The sequence below is a fragment of the Panthera uncia genome, chromosome F1 (genome assembly GCF_023721935.1).
Source record: "Panthera uncia isolate 11264 chromosome F1, Puncia_PCG_1.0, whole genome shotgun sequence".
NCBI lineage: Eukaryota > Metazoa > Chordata > Mammalia > Carnivora > Felidae > Panthera > Panthera uncia.
This window is the reverse complement of record NC_064813.1, coordinates 58,796,052-58,817,025: the sequence shown is the minus strand read 5'-3', so window position 1 is coordinate 58,817,025 and position 20,974 is coordinate 58,796,052. Positions and strand designations below refer to the sequence as shown.

Sequence of the window (20,974 nt, the reverse complement as noted above, 5' to 3'; positions counted from 1 at the left end):
TCCTCTCTCTGCCCCTCCCCCATTCATGCTTTCTCTCTCTCAAAATAAATAAGTAAACTTAAAAAAAAATTTTTTTTTAAAGAAAGAAAATGTACACATTAACCTTCCAAACACGCTTTCTCTTGGAGACAAGACTTCATGGCTTATTTTTTTTAATCATTAAACAAGACAGCCTTTAAGGTCTGTTTCAACTCCAACATTCGTAATTTTTATTATTTGAGTATTCTCTACAAAAATCTGAAAGGAAAGTACTACCTGGGCAGGAATTATCAGGGACAGAACCCAGGTCCAGCAGCAGGGTTCAGGAGGGGAGAAAGAGGTAGGGGCCTTCCAAGAACTTTCAGGGCTTATTTCCAAGTGCAGGCAACAGATCTCTCTCTCTCTCTCTCTCTCTCTCTCTCACACACACACACACACACACACACACACACACACAGAGTCAGGAAAATGTGGCCTTGATCATTTTGTCTGAAAGCTGCATAAATATCTTCCCAACTACATATTTGGTGTTTCTGGAAATTGCTCCCTCAACTTAAATACTCCCCAGAGCAGAGACTGACTCTTTTTCTTTTTCTAAGTTTTATTTATTTAAGTAATCTTTACACTCCACGCGGGGCTCAAACTCACAACCCAGAGATCAAGAGTCACACGCTCTGCTGACTGAGCCAGCCAGGCGCCCCACAGCAGAGACGGACCCTTATAATTTTTTTTTTTTTTTTTTTTTTTTTTTTTACTTCCAGGGCCTGGTTCAATGAATGCTTATTGAAATGAACTTTTCTAGAACCTCTCAGCAAGAGAATACCCTGGGAGCAAAGATCCCATAGGGGTAGAATGTAAATCACTGAGGTACATACCACCTAGGTATAATAATAATAATTATAATGATAATAATGCCACCTTACTGCCACCAGAGAGCACTTAAGAAGTGACTTTATAAATCATAGCTCCTTTAATGTTCATAAAGCATGTTACCCTGAAAGAGAAAAGGAAACTGAGGACAGACATAAGCTTAAGTGGTTTGCGAAAGGTTACACAGTCCCCGTGTCCGGAGTATCTGTTCAGTTCTCTTTACTCCTCACGAATGAAAGTCCAACAAGAGCAGAAAGACTTGGTCAAGCACCGGAACGACAGGGCAGGGAACAGGAGACACGGCCCTGCTGCTCCCACACCAGAGCACCCCCTCCCCTCCCCCCGCAAACTGCACTTACCCTAGACCCAGGTCACAGGAGGAGCACGCTTCCCGTGCGGGTCCCGCTCAGACCCATCCTGGGCGAGGAAGGCAGGATGCATAGACAGTCTATCCAGGTGGTTCAGAGTCCAACTCACCGCAGCTAACACCGAGGGTCCTAGATGTCCTGTGTCATCTGGTTAATTAGGCGAAACGTGTCTGGAGCCCGAGGCCACGACGCCGTTCAGCGTCCCGGGGCCGCTGAGCTCCCCCAGAGCTTGGCAAGCTTAATATAGCTCCCGGAGTGAAACTTGGCCTCGGCCTCTGCACACAGCCCAGTTGGCCAGGACCGAAGCTTTCAGCTGACCTTTCAACCCCAATCCCTCTGTACAGACATACGGTCCAGGAATAGCGAGCGTCCCTGCCACTCACACGGCTGTGAAGCCGAACGTGTCGGCTAGGTTTGGCTCAATCAGACCGGAGCCTGGTTGCTAAAAGCAGCCTTGAAGGATGGGGCCTTGCCCACTCCCCACCCACAGGCCCTGTCACTGTCTGTCACCTCACCCTGCCTCACTTCTTCGCAGATAGAACGATTGCTATGTGAAACCACCTCGCTCGCTCGTTTCGTCTCCGTCTCACCTGCTGCGGTCTAACTGCCGTGAACGTGAAGACATTAGCCACCTTGCTCCGCGCTTTTCCCCAGAACCTACGAGAGCATCAAGTACCGCCAGACGCAAAGTCGGTCCCCGTGAGTAGTTACGTGAAGGACCACGAACGCCCCAGCAAGACTTTCCTTGCAGCCCGGAGCTTCAACGTGTCCTTCTGTCTCTTGCCTACTGGCTATGACCTGCCTTCCTGGGGTCCGTTCACAAGGAAGAGCGTGAATAAACCAACCTCATCAGGGTCTCACGTTCTGAAGGCTACGTGGCACCAGCGCTGCTGGCATAAATACCTGCCCATCCCCCGGCCGTCTGGACCCCGCTCCTCTCGTGGAACACACGCCTGGGAAGGTCCGGACTCCTTGGCTTCTGCTCCTTCGGTTCTGCTCTTAGCCTACCATAGCCCACAAGACACTGCCTTGCGATTTGCCCACATGACGTGCCACGTCCGCAAGAGACACCTTAGGAGCACTGATTAGTCATCTTTCATTTTTTTCAAGTTTGATTTCTTTATTTTGAGACAGAGAGTGAGTGAGTGAGCAGAGGAGGGGCAGCCCCCATGTGGGGCCCGCACTCAAGAACCGCGAGACGGTTGGGGTGCCTGGGTGGCTCAGTCGGTGAAGCGTCCGACCTCGGCTCGGGTCATGATCTCACGGTTTGTGAGTTCGAGCCCCGCGTCAGGCTCTGTGCTGCCGGCTCAGAGCCTGGAGCCTGCTGCGGATTCTGTGTCTCCCTCTCTCTCTGACCCTCCCCTGCTCATGCTCTGTCGCTCTCTGTCTCAAAAATAAATAAAACATTTTTAAAAATTTAAAAAGAAAAAAAAAAAAAAAACCGTGAGATGGTGACCTGAGCTGAAATCAAGAGTCGGACACTTAACCAACTGGGCCTCCCAGGTGCCCGGATTACTCATCTTTTAATCCTTGGTGGCCAACAGAAGATCTTGGGGTCACGGATTGAGTCAGCACAGACCACAGCAGCAGGTGAATGCAGCGTCATGAACACAGAGCGGGGGTCAGGACACCTGGGCTCGAACCCGTGCTCTGCGGCTGACTGGCTGGGAGACGCTGGATGTGTCGCTTGAGCTCACTGAGTCCTGTTACTTCATTTGTGGGATGAGGGCTTAGACAGAATTCGTGGTTCTCAGCTGGGCTTTAACCAGCTCCACAAGGGCCAAGATCTGGGATAGGGGAGAAATGTACACTCCGAAGAAGATCCTATAGGTGAAGCCATCAGATGACAAGTCGGGGTGAAAAGGGCCAGCCAGATGCGACCCACAGGAGTACTTTGCTTGGCCTGCGCAAGCTTCACGTCTTTGAATTGCAACGGCTTCAAGGGAAGGGGGCGGCTCCCTGCAGACCCCACCAGCCCCGCTGATCTATGTGCACCTGGCCCTGGCTCCCGCACTCAAAGACCCCCAAGGTATTCTACAGATTCTCAAATCCCTGAATCGAGAGCCTTCTGGAGCCGTTACTGGCTCTCGAGTTCTGTGACTCCACACAGCTTTGCTTTCAGACCCTGAGCACACGAAGCCTCTTGAAAGGGATGGTCTGGGGATAGCCTCTGAAGTTCTCCCTGCGGTAGAAAGACTGACACAACGGGAGTCCTGCCTCTTCTCCCAAACTCGAAATCCCAAGGAAGCTTCAGGACCTACTAATCCTGCCTCTAGATGTGCTGGCGTTTGGGGCAAGATGGCACCAGCCCCAAACTGAGATACCCATAAGTGGAGCACATGGTGGATGGGATTATTGCTCCTAATTCTTCACATCCTTTGCACTGTGTACCTCCTGCTAAAATAGTCACAGCCTGTTTCCCTGCCCCACAATGTTGGAGTCAGCCTTGTAGTTTTCTCAGGCCGAGGGGATACCAGTGCGCATGATGCGAGCAGACACTCCGCCGTACCTTTCGAGTTTGGTTTTGGCTTTGTGCTCCCGTGAGACACCACGAGAAAAGCATGCCCCAAGTAGCTCCTTCAGCCTGGGACATGAGGAGCAGACTTGCACCCAGCCTGCAGCCTGCCCAGCTCGCCTACCACCTGAAACAGAGCCATCCCAGCCAACATAAATTTGTGAGTGAGGAACACACACACACACAAAAAAAAATGTGTGTGTTTGTGCACCATGACAACTTGAGGACTGTTTGTTACACAGCATCACTGCAGCAACAGCTGACCACTACAAGAAGGGAAGGTTGCCGACCTCACTGCGACACTACTAGAAGGAAGGAGAGGCGACTGGCCATGCTACAGCAGCGTCTACTATGCACACACCCCCTCTCCTCTGTTGTAGCAGAAGCACTAGGAATTGGGTGAGGCTTCCTTCCTTCCTGAGTTTCCAGTCTTTTCCTCTATCTCAGAGACAACAGGTAGATAACACAGTCTGCCATGTTCTGGATTTATCCGTGTGCCATCTCCACCTATTCGTCTCTCAACTATAAGCTCCTAGAGAGCAAAGACCATGTCCTGAGCATTTCACGTCCACCACGGCATGTAAGAGAGCACCAGGCACTTCAGTGACTTGATAAGTACTCATTAGATTGAGAAGAACAGATGGGGTCCGTCCCAAGGATGACAAACAGCCCTCAGAGATGGTGAGATCAGTGCCAGGGCTGAACCATTAAGCCACAGGGGTGACCTCTGAGCCACCGTCTCCTCCATCACGAGGCGTCATCAGTTCTCGGGGGCTCCCCCGCCTGAGGACACCCTTAAAGAAGGTCCGGCAGGAGACACGTCTGCAGAGACGACCCAGAAAGTACACAGGAGGCACCCACCGAGTGCTGGCCCGGCTCCAGGAGCGGCACGGGTGACACCATACAGGGTGGCTGGAAAGTCCCACGGGAGGACGGGCACCTACCTGAGAGCTGGGCGGGGCAACCAGATTGATTCCCGCAGGCGCAGCCAGTGCTCCTGAGGGTGGGCCCATGGCAGAGGCGATGACTCTATATGGAGAGCCCAGGGCATTGAGGGGCGTCCCCACCGCGCTCAGAGTCCGTGGGGCACTCACGGGGGTGTCCGTGTAGTTGGGGTGGCTGTCCATTGGCTTCCCTGTGGACAAGGCTGTCAATGGGCTCATAGACGTGGAGCTGGAGTGGCCGGGGGAGCCTGGAAAGAGAAGAGCAAAGGTGATGGGAGACTGGGGGGCACAGAGGTGGCCCCTGTGAGGACAGAGACCACCCCCAGCTTGTTTCCCGTGCCCTTCCCTGCCTTCCAGCCCCACTGCATATCCGCGAACCCCAGGCGCTCACACCCCCACTGAGCGCGTAGAATAAAGGCAAATGAAGAAGAGAGAGGGAGAGGGCCTTCTCTAGGACAGAACATCACTCACTCACGTGCGGTGAACGTTGACTGAGGTACAGGTTCTATGCCAGGTGCTGGGGTTTCAGAGCCCGGGAGAACCCCGTCCCTGCCATCAGGGGTCGCGTTCCGCCATGACAACGGGGCAGCAGACGCTGTTGTCACGCCCTCGACTGCCCGTTTCTTTCGCAGCTTTGTGCCTATAGAGTCCTCGCCCTGCCTGTCTCTACCGCACGGGGCTTTGCCAGCCCTCAGGGAAGAAGACGCGCGGCTTGCTGGCCACAGGAGCCCAGGAAGGCAAGGGCGCACGGGCCTGCCCAGACCCTTTCGACCTCGCGGCCCAGGGAGCTGTGGTTCCAGGTGTCCACGGAACAGCCCCTGGGCACGTGGTTGTCTGCTACCATCTTTCCCAGGCTGAGCTGACTCCAAGCTCCCTTAGGGTCAGTCGCAGCTCAAGATGACAGAGAAGGAGGGTGCCCCACTGTCATCTGAGGCGCCCAGCACGGAACACGCTCTCCCTAAGAGAGGAGCTCTACACCTCAGGATCTGAGCAGCAAAGAAGAGACTGGAAAAATGATAGGGCAGCCCACCCTGTGTCATAGAGCTACTTCCTTGTGTGGTCCCCTGTTCGCTCAAGGAGTATCTCTTGAGTACCTACTACGTGCAGGATGCTCTCCTAAGTCTTGGGAGATATCAGGGGCCACTGAGGGTAGTGTTAGGAGCAAGATACGTGGGGGGGGGGGACATGCCCCCTTTGAATGCTGGGGGGAAGCAAAGCACGTCAGAAGTACTATTCTTTTTTTATTATTGAGATATTGACACGCAACATTGTATTCGTTTCAGGGGCAAAACCGAATGATTCGGTATTTGTTTATACTGCAAAATGATCACCCTCGATAAGACTAGTTAACATCCGTCACCACACACAGTTGGAAATGCTTTTTCTTGTTGTTTTTTTTAACGTTTTATTTGTTTTTGAGAGACAGAGACGAGCGCGAGCAGAGGGAGACGCAGAAGAGGAAACACATCTCCAGGCTCCAGGCTCCGCGACGACCCCGACGCGGGACTCGAACCCACGAACCGCGAGATCACGCTCTGAGCTGAAGTCAGACACTCAACCAACTGAGCCGCCCTGAATGGTTTTTTTTTTTTCTTGTGATGAGAACTTTTAAGATCTACTCCCAGCAACTTTCAAATATACGGTACAGTACTATTAACTATAGTCGCCATGTTGGACGTCACATCCCAAGAACTTACTTATTTTATGACTAGAAGTTTGTACCTTTTCACTCCCTTCACCCATTTCTCCTGCCCCTATCCCTACCTCTGGCAACCACCAATCTGATCTCTGGTGCTATGAGCTCAGTGTGTTTTCATTATTATTATTAGATTCCACATAAGTGAGATCATACAGGATCTGGCTTCCTCTGTCCGACTTACTTCACTTGGGCGTAGTCCCCCAAGGTCCGTCCGTGTTGTCACAGACGACAAGAGTTCACTCTTTCTGATGGCAGAATAATACTCCATCACATATACAACTTTTACCTGCTCATTGATGACACCTCCGTTATTTCCACATCTTGGGGATTGTAAATAATGCTGCAGTGAACACGGGGGTCGATACACTTCCTTGAGCTCATGTTTTCTCTGTGCAAAGACTCTTAAATATTCCACTGGAAAAAATGTCAGCCTAGAGTTTCTCTTGAGCTTCTGCTAACACGCCTAAGGTCTCTCTGGGGGGAGAACAGCCAGTCCCACGTCCAAGGAAGCTCTGACCCTCCTATCATCCTACCCGGGGAGTCTCCATCAGGGACAAATGTCTCATTAACAGATAAATCCCAATCACCCTGTTCTAAGTAGCACAGCTGATGGGGGGGGGGGGCGCCTGGGCAGCCCAGTCGGTTAAGCATCCAGCTTCCACTCAGGTCATGATCTCACCGTTCGTGAGTTCGAGCCCCGCGTCGGGCTCTGCGCTGACAGCTCGGAGCCTGGAGCCCGCTTCGGATTCTGGGTCTCCCTCTCTCTCTGCCCCTCTTCTGCTCCCACTCTGTCTCTCTCTCTCTCTCTCAAAAATAAATAAACATTAAAAAAAATTCAGTAGCACGGCTGAGGATGAATCACTTTCCAGGGGTCCACAGAAGAGTGGCAAAGGGGTTCAAATGAACAGGTCGGACACTTACCACCTAATCCTGAATAGCATTAGGCAAATTCCATGCGTTAACTCACTTCCTCCTGACGATAAGCCTGTGGGGACCATTTCAGGGGCTCAGCCTCCCCCCGCCCCCAAGCTGCTCTCTGTTCCAGGATGATTTGCTCTCCTCTCCATTTCCATGACGTTCTTATTCCTCCTTCAAGGTCTAAGTCAAGTGTCCCCTCCTCCAGGAAGCCTTCCCTGGTGTTCCCGGACTCGTCTGATGCCCTTTTCTGTTTTCTAATAATAGCCTGTGTTTACTCCTATCCTAGCACTGATTCCACTGTGTCGCCATATTTGTTTATTGCCCTGGCTTTTCCACTCAACCGAGAGAAGGGGAGAAGTGTCCATTTTCGCTTCCCCACCCCTAGCGTGGTACCCGGCGCTGCCCGGGGGATAAGTGATAGAGCCTAGATTCGAACTGTCGGTCTGAAACCCACGCTGCCTCCGGTCTGTGTTGGCAAGGACAGCAAGGATGACTGGGAGAGCCACCATATCGCAAAGTGCAAGATGACTCAATTACGAAGTGATCTCAAGCTGCAAGTTTATCTGAAGGAGAGGGAGAAAAGGGCAGCTTCCAAGAACTCAAGCCGGAGAAACCAAAAATCTTCCCAGATGGCCACTGATTGGAAAGAACAATTTTAGACTCTTCTGAGGCCCAGGAAGGCTGTGACATTCACAGAGGCCAACGTATATCTTGAGCCTGTTACTAAGATAACATGTGACAGGTGAGTTGGAAGCCAGCCTGTCTTGACGGGCCAGGAGCCCTGCTCTCCACTGGGACAGCGGCCGTCCGACCCCTGGCCGTTCCCTTCCGGCTTCGGCTTCAGACCAGAGGACCCCGCAACTCTCCTTTTTACTCTGCTTGCGTGGGTCCCAGAGAGTCTGTGCCTTGTCACTTCTGCACCCCGACAGCAGGCCCAGAGCCGTGGGACAGACAGGAACACCACTTAGCTTCACACCCGCATCAACCCAAGAGCTCCCGAGGTGTGCCGCCTGTAACGCGGTGGTGAGGGACACCTTCGGGGGTATTTTAAGTGGGTGTGGGTGTCACAAAACATTAAGAGTTTAAGAATTACTTTTACTGTTTCCTTCTATTTATAGCAGGTGACTGGGCTTCTATTTTTGTACAAGATTGCCTTTCTAAAGATAGCTATTTAAGTTTTCAAAAAGACAGTGAACTGACCTAGGACAAAGGATACTCGGTCCGGAGAAGATCACGGGAAGAGTGCGCAGAGGGAATGATGGGTAAGGGAAACACTGACCTGCACAAAAATACAGAAAACGTGGACTTTGGGGAACTCACAAGTTGTTCCAGGAATAAAAGGAGATGGGCTGAGAGCGATTGAAATTAAAAGTATATTGCTTTGGGGGCGCCTGGGTAGCTCAGTCGGTTAAGCGGCCAACTTTGGCTCAGGTCATGACCTCGCGGTCTGTGAGTTCAAGCCCCGCGTCGGGCTCTGTGCAGACAGCTCAGAGCCTGGAGCCTGTTTCAGATTCTGTGTCTCCCTCTCTCTGACCCTCCCCTGTTCATGCTCTGTCTCTCCCTGTCTCAAAAATAAATAAAATAAAAAATTTAAAAAAAATTTTAAAAAAGTATATTGCTTTTATTGTTAATAATAATAATATTAGGACAATCGGAATATACCATGATGCTCTGAATGGTGTGTGGCTGGGACGCCTGGGGGGCTCAGTCGGGTAAGCGTCCAGCTTCGGCTGAGGTCACGATCTCATGGTTTGTGGGTTCAAGCCCCGCGTCGGGCTCTGTGCCGACAGCTCGGAGCCTGGAGACTGTTTCGGATTCTGTGTCTCCCTCTCTCTCTGTCCCTCCCCCATTCATGCTCTGTCTCTGTCTCTCAAAAATAAATAATCATTGAAAAAAATTAAAAAAAAAAAAAAGAATGGTGCATGGCTGAGACAGAATGAAATAGAGTTAAAGCTTGGTTTGCAACGGCCTTAAATATGGCGTGTTTCTGCTGAGTCAGTGACCCAGAAGAGGTGGGCTATTTTAAAGCTACATTTAACAAAAAAGAAATTCGCCCAGCACTGGGCCCCAGGCTGCCAGCCTGACAGCACAGAGCCTGTTTGGGATTCTCTCTCTCTCTCTCTCTCTCTCTCTCTCTCTCTCTCTCAAAATAAAACAAATAAACTTAAAAAAATTTTTTTTCAATAAAATTCACAAAGACAGATACATCTTACGCGATCCCATTTTGGCTCTTTGCCTCTCCCATGACTCAGTGGCTCTTAGACATGAATAGCTTTGTTTTTAGAAGAGGTGGAAAGAGGGGCGCCTGGGTGGCTCAGTCAGTTAAGCATCTGACTTCAGCTCAGGTCATGATCTCGCGGTTCATGGGTTTGAGCCCCGTGTCAGGTTCTGTGGTGACAGCTCCGAGCCTGGAGCCTGCTTGGGATTCTGTGTCTCCCTCTCTCCCTGCCCCTCGCCTGTTGATGCTCTGTCTCTCCCTCTCAAAAATGAACATTAATTTTTTTTTTTGAAAAAGAAAAAGAAGCAGAGAGAAAGCCTCTAATGACCAAGTGCTTCCCAATGGAAAATTAACCCGTTCTCACAGACAGACACCAGAGCATAGCTGTTGATGGCACTTTTACCGGCTTCCCTCCCTCTCTTTCCATTTTCTCATAGCCACAGGGGAGCCACAGCCAAAAGGTCCTAGACGGTTTCCAGAAACCTGGTTTCTCGTCCAGATCCAAAGTCACGGTTTCCTCTAGTGTCTCCCTCTTGCCCCTTCAGCCCCGTTTGCCTGGCCCCTGCCCCCTCCCCCCCACACCCCTGCTTGCTCCCTGACCCTACACCCTCCTAATCTTCTTTAGCCACAGCCAGATTGTGCCCGAGGCCCGATGCCGGGGAAATGCACAAACCCTCTACTCCACAGAGTTGATTCTCTTTGCTCCGGCAATGACTTTTTAAAATAAAAACTCACTCATCTGACGAGAAAGGGCTAGTGCGTTTTCCCAGGAATTTCTGTTCTCTGTTGGCCAGACACTTAAGAAAAATCTTTCATATTTCTGGGCCTCATTCTGCCCAGGGGTCTCCAAGACCCCTCCCAGCCCTGCTCCACTCACATGGGCGGTAGGAGACGGCCCACGGGCATCTCAAAGACGAAGCGTGGGTCCCAGTGATCTGACATGGTCTGGGTCTGGACCACTTTCCGAGGGGCCCCTGCTTTCGGCAACTGGACGGCGTTAGACCTTCAGTCTGAGATGCTGAGTGTCACCAGCAATCAAAGCTGTGCGGGGCACATACGCTGTGATGATTGCAATGATTGCTGAAGTCGGTGTGTGCCTCGCGGCACGACGGCGTCTGGAATGCAGCCCGTGCACGATACAAGACTCCGAAGCCAAAAAGTCCCAGGCCAGATTCAAGGCTGCACCTCTGTCCGGTCCCATAAACTTGAGCAAGGAAGCTAACCTCTCCGAACCGCAGTTTTCTCACCCGAAACGGAGGCACAAATGCCTACCTCATCGGACTGCGGACAGCACCTGGGAGTACGGGCCCTGGGGTAGCAGGTGCAATAATTCACCATCCAGTAGATGCTGTGAGGGAGGGGCTGTGTCTGGCTCGAGGGCCATTATAGAAGATTATGTACGTGGAGGGCTTAGCCCAAGCCAGGCCAACAGTTAATGCTCTATTAAGGATGGTCCTTGCCATACGCTGGTAAAGACATACCAGTTGTTTACAATATCGAATTTTCTGAATTGGCTAGTAAATAGCCACTGCTCTGAGCCCGGAGCACCCCTGTCCCCCCGGCCACTCCACCCTTCCCCCAGCACCCCCAGATCACCCCGTAATCGAGCCTGGCACAAACAGGTCCTCCACACGACCTCCAATCTGACTGTCTGCTGCCCTACTGGATGTTACACACTTTTCATTTCTATCCCTTGCTGCTAACGACTGCCATTGTGGTGCCCAGCACTGTGCCTGGAACACAGCAGACACTCAAAACATACTAGACAACGGGATGGGATTGGCGTTGGGATAATTTTTTGTTAGTGAGTAGAACTATATAGAGTCCATCAATAGAAATTCCTTGCATAGGGGCACCTGGATGGCTCAGTTGGCTAAGCGACTGACTCTTGATTTTGGCTCAGGTTATGCTCTCACGATTCCTGAGATCGAGCCCTGTGTAGGGTTCTGTGCTGACAGCACAGAGCCCACTTGGGATTCTCTCTCTCCTCCTTCTCCAACTCTCCCCCCCTCCCGCTCTCTCTCTCTCTCTCTCAAAATAAATACATAAAATTAAAAAAAGAAATTACTTGCATAAGAAATCTACGTCCCTGGTGTTTACCAAAAGTAAAATCTCTGAGTAAGGAATTGCACGTGTGTGTTGGGGGGAACAGGGGGGCCTTTGAGAAAGAGAAGTCCCTGGGACTCAGAAGGATGGAATTCTTAGCAAGGTGAGGAAGTCGCTTAGCAACTCATCCTCAGCCAATGAAAGGAAAATGTCAAGCATGCGTCTTTCTGATTGGCCAGACAAGGGAGCGAATGGCTTGGTGTTTCCACCCCTTTGCTGCCGGCCCACTAACAAGCCTCTGCCGGATGGAATGAAAAGTTGTAATGAATCGCTGGCACTGGTTAATACACACCCACAGGGAAGGGGACGGAGGTGAAGGTGTGCTATTTCTGAGAGTCAGGACTCTCCATCTGAAATCAAAGGAGCATGGCAGGGCCCAGGCCCGTGTAACTCCCTCCCACTGGGTCACAAGCGACCACGCACACCCAAGCCCGGCACCTTGTCTCTAGCGGAGGGACACGGTGCACGAGCCCCAGGATCGCAGACCGGTCAGACAGCCGGCTCATTCTTCCCAGTCTAAGGGAAACTTACGCACACATCCTTTCCCCTCTTGGCTCCTAACACACAGGCAGGCTGCTGAACGAGGTGGGCAGAGGCCTGCTACCGAGGCCACTTTAACTGACACTTTAATCACCACCTCCTTCGATGACTAACAGACAAACAACAACAACAGATCATATTCATTGAGCACGTGCCACAAGCCAGACATGATTCTCAACACGTTACGTATATGGACGCATTGCATACCTACAAGCCCTGTTAAGGTTGGGATGCTTCTTCCTACCGGACAAAGGCAAAAGCTAGGAGACAGAGAGATTAAATACAGCGCCCGAGGGAATGGGACTAGGAAGTTAGACAAGTGGCACCTGAACGGATGAACGGAGAAGGGAAAGCAGGGGATCCGCAGCCCCACCACGTGTCCTCTGCTCCGCAAGTCCCCCGACCAGCTGTACAGACAGCTCTCCCCGCCCTCCCCACCCCGACTTGAGGCCTCACTCTAGACTTTGACTTTGATCCTGGCACTTTTTTTTTTTTAATTAAAGATTTTATTTTTTTTTAAGTAACCTCAACACCCAACGTGAGGCTCGAACTCACAACCCCGGGATCAAGAGTCACGTGCTCCACCAATCGAGCCAGCCAGGAGCCCCCTGACACTGGCACATTCTGACTAAGATACTCGCCATCCTGACTCTGGCCCCTCATGGCTCCAAGCTGGCCAGGGCTCCCTTCAGCAGGGTCCCAGCTCAGCCTGACCTTTTCCCCTCCCTTCTTCGGTAGAAGGGGTGCTCAATGCCACCGAGCTGGTACACATTTCTGACATTTGAGTCGTGATCAGCGTGTTCAAAAGCACCTGCACGTAAACCTCAGCCCTTCACAGCCACCCTGACACTGGGCAGAAAGGTGTTTTACAGGCACAGAGCTCTACATTTTAGCAGGTGCCAACCCCAAGGTGGGAGACACTGAACTCCTAGGGAATGAGGAGCAGAAGCAGAAGGCACATCTTTGGAGGAGAAGCCTTCTCTGCTACCGAAGCATTTTCTGGGTTTCTCAACGGGGGAAAACAAGGGAACGTGATAGAAGCGGAGAGTGTGTGTGAGAAGGGGCTCAGTGCCCTGCCCGCAATGTGAGGACCCAAACACCAGGGGCTGATCCCTCGCCTGCCCTCCGCCCTCCCATCTTTCAGAGCCTCCCAGGACAGCTCCTCACGCTTCCTGCTGTCCCTGAAGGGGGGCTCCTGGCTGTTGGGGGGGGGGAGGGGGAGAAAGGGGTTGCTTCCTCTGGTGCTTGGGGGAGGGGGAGGGCCCTGTGATATCCCTTCCTCCCTCTCCCTCCCCTCCGCTCCCTTCCCGCGCCCCCCCCCGCCCCCCCTTCTGCCCCACCTCCCCTAAAATCCGCAGAGATGGAGGTAGTGAAAAGCAGGCAACGACCGATCATCAGCCTCATTATTACCAGCATTATATATAATTATAGCAAAACCTTACTCATTTTGATCAATTGAGAGAAAAAAATCAGTCTCCGTTCGTGACAAGTTGGCAGATTACTTTTAAATTACAATTTTCTTACTTCCAAGTAACACACGGGAAGAGTTTGTATTTCGAGTCCCACAAGCTAATGGTTATGAAGTGGAGATTTTATAAAATCTGCTTTAAAAGACTTTTGTAATTAACACCCCGTTAATATGCTAATGACGCTCCTTTAGGCTTTTTAAATCGCTTGAAAACAGATGTAACTTAAATGGGGCAACATTGCTACCATTTTATTTGCCCCACAAACCCTTCTGTTTTTTATTTATTTACTTTTTGTGTGTGTGTGTGTGTGTGTGTGTGTGTGTGAATGAGCAAATAGAAACTAGCTCATACCAGGACCAATTTAATCACCTTTCCAAATTAATTGGGTCATAAATTAATAAGGCAATATTGTTTGGGCTCAGAAACCAGACTTTCAGGACTCAAAGAACCACCGCATTTTGGAGAGAAGAGACAATGATCCCTGAGAGGTTGCCCAACTCGCTCAAGGCCGAAACACTGGGTCTTCTGACTGCCAGGTTCAAGGTCATTCCCTGTACCAGGTGCCATCTTGCACTCGTTAACTGTGCACTACTTATTTCCACGTCAGTTACTGGCTCGGGCAGTCAAAAATATATTCGTTGAGTGCCTACTATGTGCCAGACCCCAGGCGAGGCGCTACGGACAGAGTGGTCCCTCCTGGGGCCCACTGCTTATTTCATGTAAGCTTCAAACAGACTCAGAGTAGTCGGTAAGGCAGAAATCATCCCCATTCTACAGATTTAGAAAAACACGTTCAGAATGATAAAGTGACCTTTTCAAGCGCGTGTTGTGAATCATTAAAGACCTCGAATGTGAGTTTGGTCTAGCACAATTTCTGCCAACTTTTCTGCATGTAATTAGTGGCATTTTGCTTGCATCCCACCTTTCCCACTCAGGACCAAGTTATGAACCTTGATGGTGCAGGTGGAGATCATGCTGTCTCTAACTCCTAAGAGGGACCTGGGGATCCTGGAGCAGGGGCTCCGCTAACAAGGAACACGGCCTGTCCCTTTAAACCAGTCCCATATACTGGTTCACAGCGCACCACCCTGGTCCACCAGGACACTGCCATGAGTGGTTCAGGCATTTGCTGAGGGCGCTCCCTCCTCACCCCTTGTTCCTAGAATCCTTGAACATCAATTTACTCCACCTCCAGCTCTCGAACCCAATCCCTGTTTCTGTCTCTCTGGACTTCTCTTTCAGATATGCTCTCCCTGATCTCTAAATATGGATGGACTTCTAAAGACTGCAGTCTTCTTAGGGCACCTGGGTGGCTCAGTCGGTTAAGATCCGACTTCAGCTCAGGTCATGATCTCACAGTTTGTGGGTTTAAGCCCCGCGTCAGGCTCTGTGCTGACAGCTCAGAGCCCGGAGCCTGCTTCGGATTCTGTGTCTCCCTCTCTCTCTGCCTCTCCCCCACTCATGCTCTCTCCCTCTCTCGCTTGCTCAAAAATAAATAAACATCCCTCTCTCTCTCTCTCTCTCTCAAAAATAAATAAACATTAAAAAAAATCTTTTAAAAGACTGCAGTCATCTTAAAATATAGTGAATAACATCCCTGGTGCAATGTGGTCGTTCATATCAATGTTATCATAGCATCATTTGTTCTCAGGTTCTAAATACCTAGATTCCTTGGACCCATCCACTGAACCCCAGTCCCAAGAAACATGTCTAGAAATAATTCATCTCCAAACGTATGCAGACTTCAGAGCTTGTAACTAGTTTATCGTTCCTTCAGGACAGGAGATGAATTCTAGCTCTCCTCGTCCGGCAAACCCTTGCACAAGCCAGATACTCAGCCAGTGTGCACTGAACAAGGGACTGGCATTCCCAGAACAGTCTAGAATATTCTCTCCCTGATGATGATCTCTAACCTTTGCTCTGCTCCCCTCATCGCTGGGACTGAGCAAACACAGGTACCTTGAGCCCCAAACTCTCCAAGAGACTGCTTCTCCACGACACTAATGACCAGCAAAGGAGGGACAAAGGAGATGCTGAGTCACAGAAATGAAACTCAGGCAAACCAGCCCGGAAGAAACATCCCGACATACGTGTTAAGCACTTTCCTGGCCACTCCTCTGACTTCTTCTAAACTCTTTCTGAATTAAAGATCACAAGCTTTTCCATTTTTTTTTTAAGTTCAGATGCTGAATTCTGAAACCCCATCAGGAATTTGAGCTTGATCTCGAACCTAGAAACTTCCTGTCTCCCTTCCCCTCTCTCAGTCACAGCGTCTGATAAAGGCAGCAGGGCAGGCCAGGTTGTCTGATGACTCATCAGAGTCACTGGCCTGGGGCCAGGGTCTCCTGAAGACTGGAGGGGCTGGAGGTCCCCCGTCAGGGCTCTCTTCCTGCCAGATCTCAGAGCGCCTGCCCTAGAACCATTTGTTAAAACAGAACTTTCGGTAACAGGCACAGAATTCATGTACTCTGCTTTGTCAGCACCTCGTGGTTGCGCCGTCTGATGCTTTCAGAACAGGCACACCTCCCCGAAGAAAAAGCAACATACTTTAGAACTACAGTGTCCAAATGTTCTGAAATGGAAAAGGGGACCTTTACCAGGTGTTCACGACTTGTCCAGGCTTTATTTTATTAACCCCTTGCACTGCAGACAGTTAACACTGACCCTACGTGGTGAGTAGTACTGAGTTATTTTACCAAGGGGCGGGAGGGCTCTCTGTGGCTTCCCCGTCCCCCCACTTTCCTGCCACCCCAGGTGGCCCCCAGGGGGCTCAGCGGAACCCAGTCTGAAGACCACAAGAAGCTTCCTGGGGAAGCCACACCTGCTTCCCCAAGCGTCCTCACCTGTGACTAAGGGGCCGCCCTCATGACCCACAGGCCTCTCTGTCTAGCTCTGAGGATGCCACTCTGTGGCAGGGAGGCTGGGGGAAGGGCTGTTCAGAGCTGACGATCGCAACCACTGCAAACCGGAGAACATTCAGAAATGGTAATAACACTTCTCCAGAAGGATCCCCTAGGGGTCAGCAAACATCCTGAGACACAGCACATCCCTGTGCCTTAGTTTATGCGACTTTAATTATGGCTACTCTCCCACACACACCCCCACAGGAGCAGCAAAGACCCAAAGGTTTAGAATCTGGCTCTTCAGAGAACAAGTTTGCTGAATCGCACCCTAGAATGTAAAACTGGGTTCCACGTGTTAGAATAAAGTAGGGTCCACCTGGAACTTTCTTTTTTCTTTTTTTTTTTTTTCAAGGTTTATTTATTTTTGAAAGACTGAGAGAGACAGCGCGCATGCACGAGCGCAAGCAGGGGAGGAGGAGAGAGAGAGAGAGGGAGCCACAGATTCCGAAGCAGGCTCCAGGCTCCGAGCTGTCAGCACAGAGCCCGACGCGGGGCTTGAACCCATGAACCGCGAGATCATGACCTGAGCCGAAGTCGGATGCTTAACCGAATGAGCCACCCAGGCGCCCCTCACCTGGAACATTTTTTGGATTTTTGTTTTCTTCGTCTCTTCACGTGCCCGGTCCCCCTGCCCCCACCCCATCATTTATTCATTGCTGCAATTATGCACGGTCCAAGAGATACATTGTGATCCCTAAGAAAGTTGTCAAGGGCAAAGAGTAAGATCGGAATATGGTAGTTGTTGTTCTTATATAGAATTCACCCATTGGTGGCAGATCTGGGACTCCCATCTCTCCACCCCACCCTCCCTCCACTCTACCCCTCCCCCACCCCCAGCAAGCGCAACACGGGGCTTGACCCCAGCAGCCCTGGCACCTGCCTGGATTTAGATCCTGGGTCCGCCCCTTATCAGCCGGCTGATCTTGAGCAGTTTACTAAACCTCCCCGAGGCTCTACATTCCCATCCGTGAAATGGGGATTGCGATAATAGTGCCCTACCTCCAGGGATGCTTGACAATATTAAATGAGATGGTGCTTGTAATGCCCGGGGTAGGAGGGTCCGGCACATAGTAGGTGCCTAACAAACATGAGCTATTACTCTCACTCGTTTCTGAAGCTCACCGAGCCAGGACCTGGATCAGTCTCCTGAGAGCCACCCAAAGCCAGGCGCCCTAGAAAATAAGCGACTGCCCTCCCTGGGTCTGTGGGTCTTCTCCTTTCAGACAAGAAGGGAAAAGAGCAGCTTCCTCTGGGAGCCTCTGGCAACCCAGCCACCCAGTCGTGGTGGCAAAGTTCTCCGTAGATACAGAAGCTACATAATGAGGGGAAGGAAGAGGTGGAGAATTTAGATAACTCTTTGCACAATTTCTTTCCCCGGTTGCTATTCAGCTCTCTATCTCCTGGTAAGACTGTAAATGTTTCAGAAAATAGTTTACACTAAATATGTTCCTTCCTAAATCTCATAAACAGTTACTCCTTCCTACACAAACCCTAACCACTTACGTCCACGGTAAGGTCCCAATTAACCACCCACGCATTTGTGGAAGGGACAAATATGTTCTGGCGCACGCATCCGTGCACGCACACTCACACACTCACATCCACACACACACACACACACACACACACACACACACACACATCCTCTTATTGCCCCCCCCAAACATACACATAGGCGTGTGCACACCCATCCGCCCAACTCAACCCCCTCCTCTATGGCTACTCTTGGGTAAGAAGCCAGTGTTCTACACAAAGGGTCAGGGCCAGCTGGGCGGGACTCTTGCAAATCAGCCGGCCTCCAGGAGAAGCACCTGTTAATACTCCAGAGGTCCCCCGCTCCTGAGTGACTGCTGAGCTATCCCGGGTTCTTATTCCTCAACGGCCAGGGCCCGTGTCTGCAACCACTGGGCAGTGCCGAGGCCGGACTGGGCTCCTCACCCCAGCAAGGGGGTGCTGTGCCCCATAACTTCCCAGAGCGAGTCCGTGGCCCGTGAGGGGCAGCTCAGCAGAGCAAGGATTCTGGAGCCAGACCACCTGGGTTCAAATCCCTTGGCAGGGGGGGCACCTGCGTGGCTCAGTCGGTGAAGCGTCCGACTCCGGCTCAGGTCATGATCTCACCGTTCCCGAGTTCGAGCCCCGCGTCGGACTCTGTGCTGACAGCTCAGAGCCTGGAGCCTGCTTCGGATTCTGGGTCTCCCTCCCCAGCAGCCCCCCCTCCCTTCCCCCACTCGCTGTCTCTAGCTCTCAAAAATAAATAAACATTAAATCCCTGGCAGGGCTATTTTCTAGCTACAAGACCTTCAGCAAGCTTACTGCGCCGTGCAATGCCTCAGTTTCCTCGTCTGTAATGGGAGTATGATAATCATGGTGGCTGCTCAGAAGGTTGTCGTGAGGACTGAACAAGCAGAGAGTGCAAAAGCTTACAAGGGTAGCTGGCCCTCAGTAAGAGCCACAGCCAGCGTGCTTGGTAACTGAAATGTGAGCCTCCCCCCCGCCCCCCATCTCCTTGTCACCCCGAGGATTACCGCACAATTGGATGGGGGAATTACAGGCTTTGTTTTGCCATCTTCTTAGAGGCAGCGACTGTCCCATCCAGGCAAACGGATCTCTTACTGAACAGCTGGCCCTCATCACAGGGCAGGGCGGGGAACAGGGACGCTGGTACCTCTGTGAGGTCACAGCAGCCCAGGTAGTCGCCACCTTTCGGCCAGCTTGACCAGTCCCTTGTTCGCTGAGGGGCTGATGATCTCACATCTGGTGAGCATGGCCCCAGATGCCAACCCTCGTGCTGTTTCCCAAGGGTGACTTTGGGTCCCCAGAGAGCCTCACGCAAATCGCAGGAGCCGCCTGTGGTCCCATTTGCTCATACATGAAAAGGCAGGGGGTGTGCCAAATCACTGCATATGTACAGGGTGGCTCTCCGTGTTGAGGGTGCAGGTGACAGCCACCGCAGTCCTCAGTTTCCCCCGTTCCTGGGGGGTGGGGGAGGTCTCCCTCACCACGGGCAAGTTCTCAGACAGGCCTCCCCGGAGCGGGGGCTGAGCTTCCGCTCAGCGTTTCAGCAGCCTCTCCACGGGGCGCGTGCAAACAAAACGGAAAACATCAACAGAACTAAACAAAATAACTCTTCTCCTCCCTCAGGAACGAGGAAAAGTCGCATCAGAGGGAGACAGTTCCACAACCCGATTGCCCTCTTCCCTCCCACGCCCCCCATTACCGCATCCTATCAACCTCCACGGCTGCACTCTTGTGTTTCCTTTTATCTGAAACCTACTTACGCTCAATGAGCTCCCACCACGGTGAGAATCTGAACCCGCAAAGTGTGTGGGTCCTTGCGGTTTTAATTTTATTTGCCCACATTCCTAATTCATTATTCGACAGGAATGGTTGATCTTTAAGTGAGTTTGTATGTGACTACCTTGAGCAAAATGCAGGGGATGAAAATAATAATTTTTATTAAGTACCAAATACACAGACAACACTTTATGACTGCTTTGTCAAGCGTGAGCACATTTAATTCCCCAGACAATACTCGGAGGCTGGGCTGATCAACTCCATTTTAGTGATGAAGGCACTGAGGCTCAGAGAGGTTCAATATCTTGTGTAACATCACACAGCGAGTAAGTGAACCAAGTTCAGCTCTCTCTCTCTCTCTCTTTCTCTCCTGCCTTTTTTTTTTTTTTTTTTTTTTTTTTTTTTACTATATCAGATTGAAGGAGTATTAGTGTAAGTCTGAGTCAGGGCTTTTGTCTCCCATTCAATCCCACATAACCTTAGACTGTTCCCTGCCTTTTGGAGACCTCAGTTTCCACCTTGTAAAATGAGAGGTCTCAGAGGCTTTCTCCAGGTTCCTTAGGAAGGCTACCATTCCAAGATTCCAGCGGGCAGCCCCTGTTGAAGTTGGGGATAGACCCTCTTTCTCCAGCCCTTCTCTTAGCTCACTCCCTAGACCTTTCCACCTTCCACCCTGTCATTCGCTCCCACCGTCTCAGTGGCTTTCGTGAAGCCATGACCTCACAGACCTCGGGGCGCCCGAGAATCTCACAGACAAGCACTGAATTCAGAGGGAAAAGGAAAAAGGGTTTCTCAGCCGTGAATGGGACCAAGATGGGAGCTGAGAAGGCTCTTCACACCCAGGACCCAACTATAAACTGGAGATCAGATGTCCCGGCCGCAGCCTTGGCCACCACTCTGACTGGGTCATATCACAAGATTGGCCCCAATAAGTTAAACATCACCTCTTCCAGGAACATCTCCGTGGCCCCCCACCCCGTGCGTCCCAGCAACAGCTTCCTCCTGCCTCCAAAAGAGCACACGGCACGAAATATTATAATGTGCCTGTGTGATAAGCCTACCGTGTCTCCTTCGCATCTGTCTTCCTAGAGCCTAATACCATGGTTGGATCACAGAAACTACCCCCAGACACCCTGAATGAAGGAGCAAGC

The 20,974-nt window shown here is 51.3% G+C and overlaps 1 protein-coding gene across 3 annotated transcripts in view; it reads right to left on the bottom strand.

The window, feature by feature from the left end:
* Positions 1-19,152, bottom strand: part of RXRG (retinoid X receptor gamma) — a 40,786-nt gene extending 21,634 nt beyond the window's left edge. The window contains exons 1-2 of one of the 3 annotated variants that reach the window (XM_049635238.1): positions 19,055-19,152; positions 4,677-4,924 (exon numbers count right to left, since the gene is read on the bottom strand). In XM_049635238.1, coding sequence (XP_049491195.1) covers positions 4,677-4,924; positions 19,055-19,121 — 315 coding nt within the window. In that variant the 5' untranslated portion in view covers positions 19,122-19,152. The remainder of the gene's footprint in view (positions 1-4,676; positions 4,925-19,054) is intronic. The other 2 variants (XM_049635240.1, XM_049635239.1) reach the window with 2 other exon arrangements.
* Positions 19,153-20,974: the final 1,822 nt, after the last annotated feature.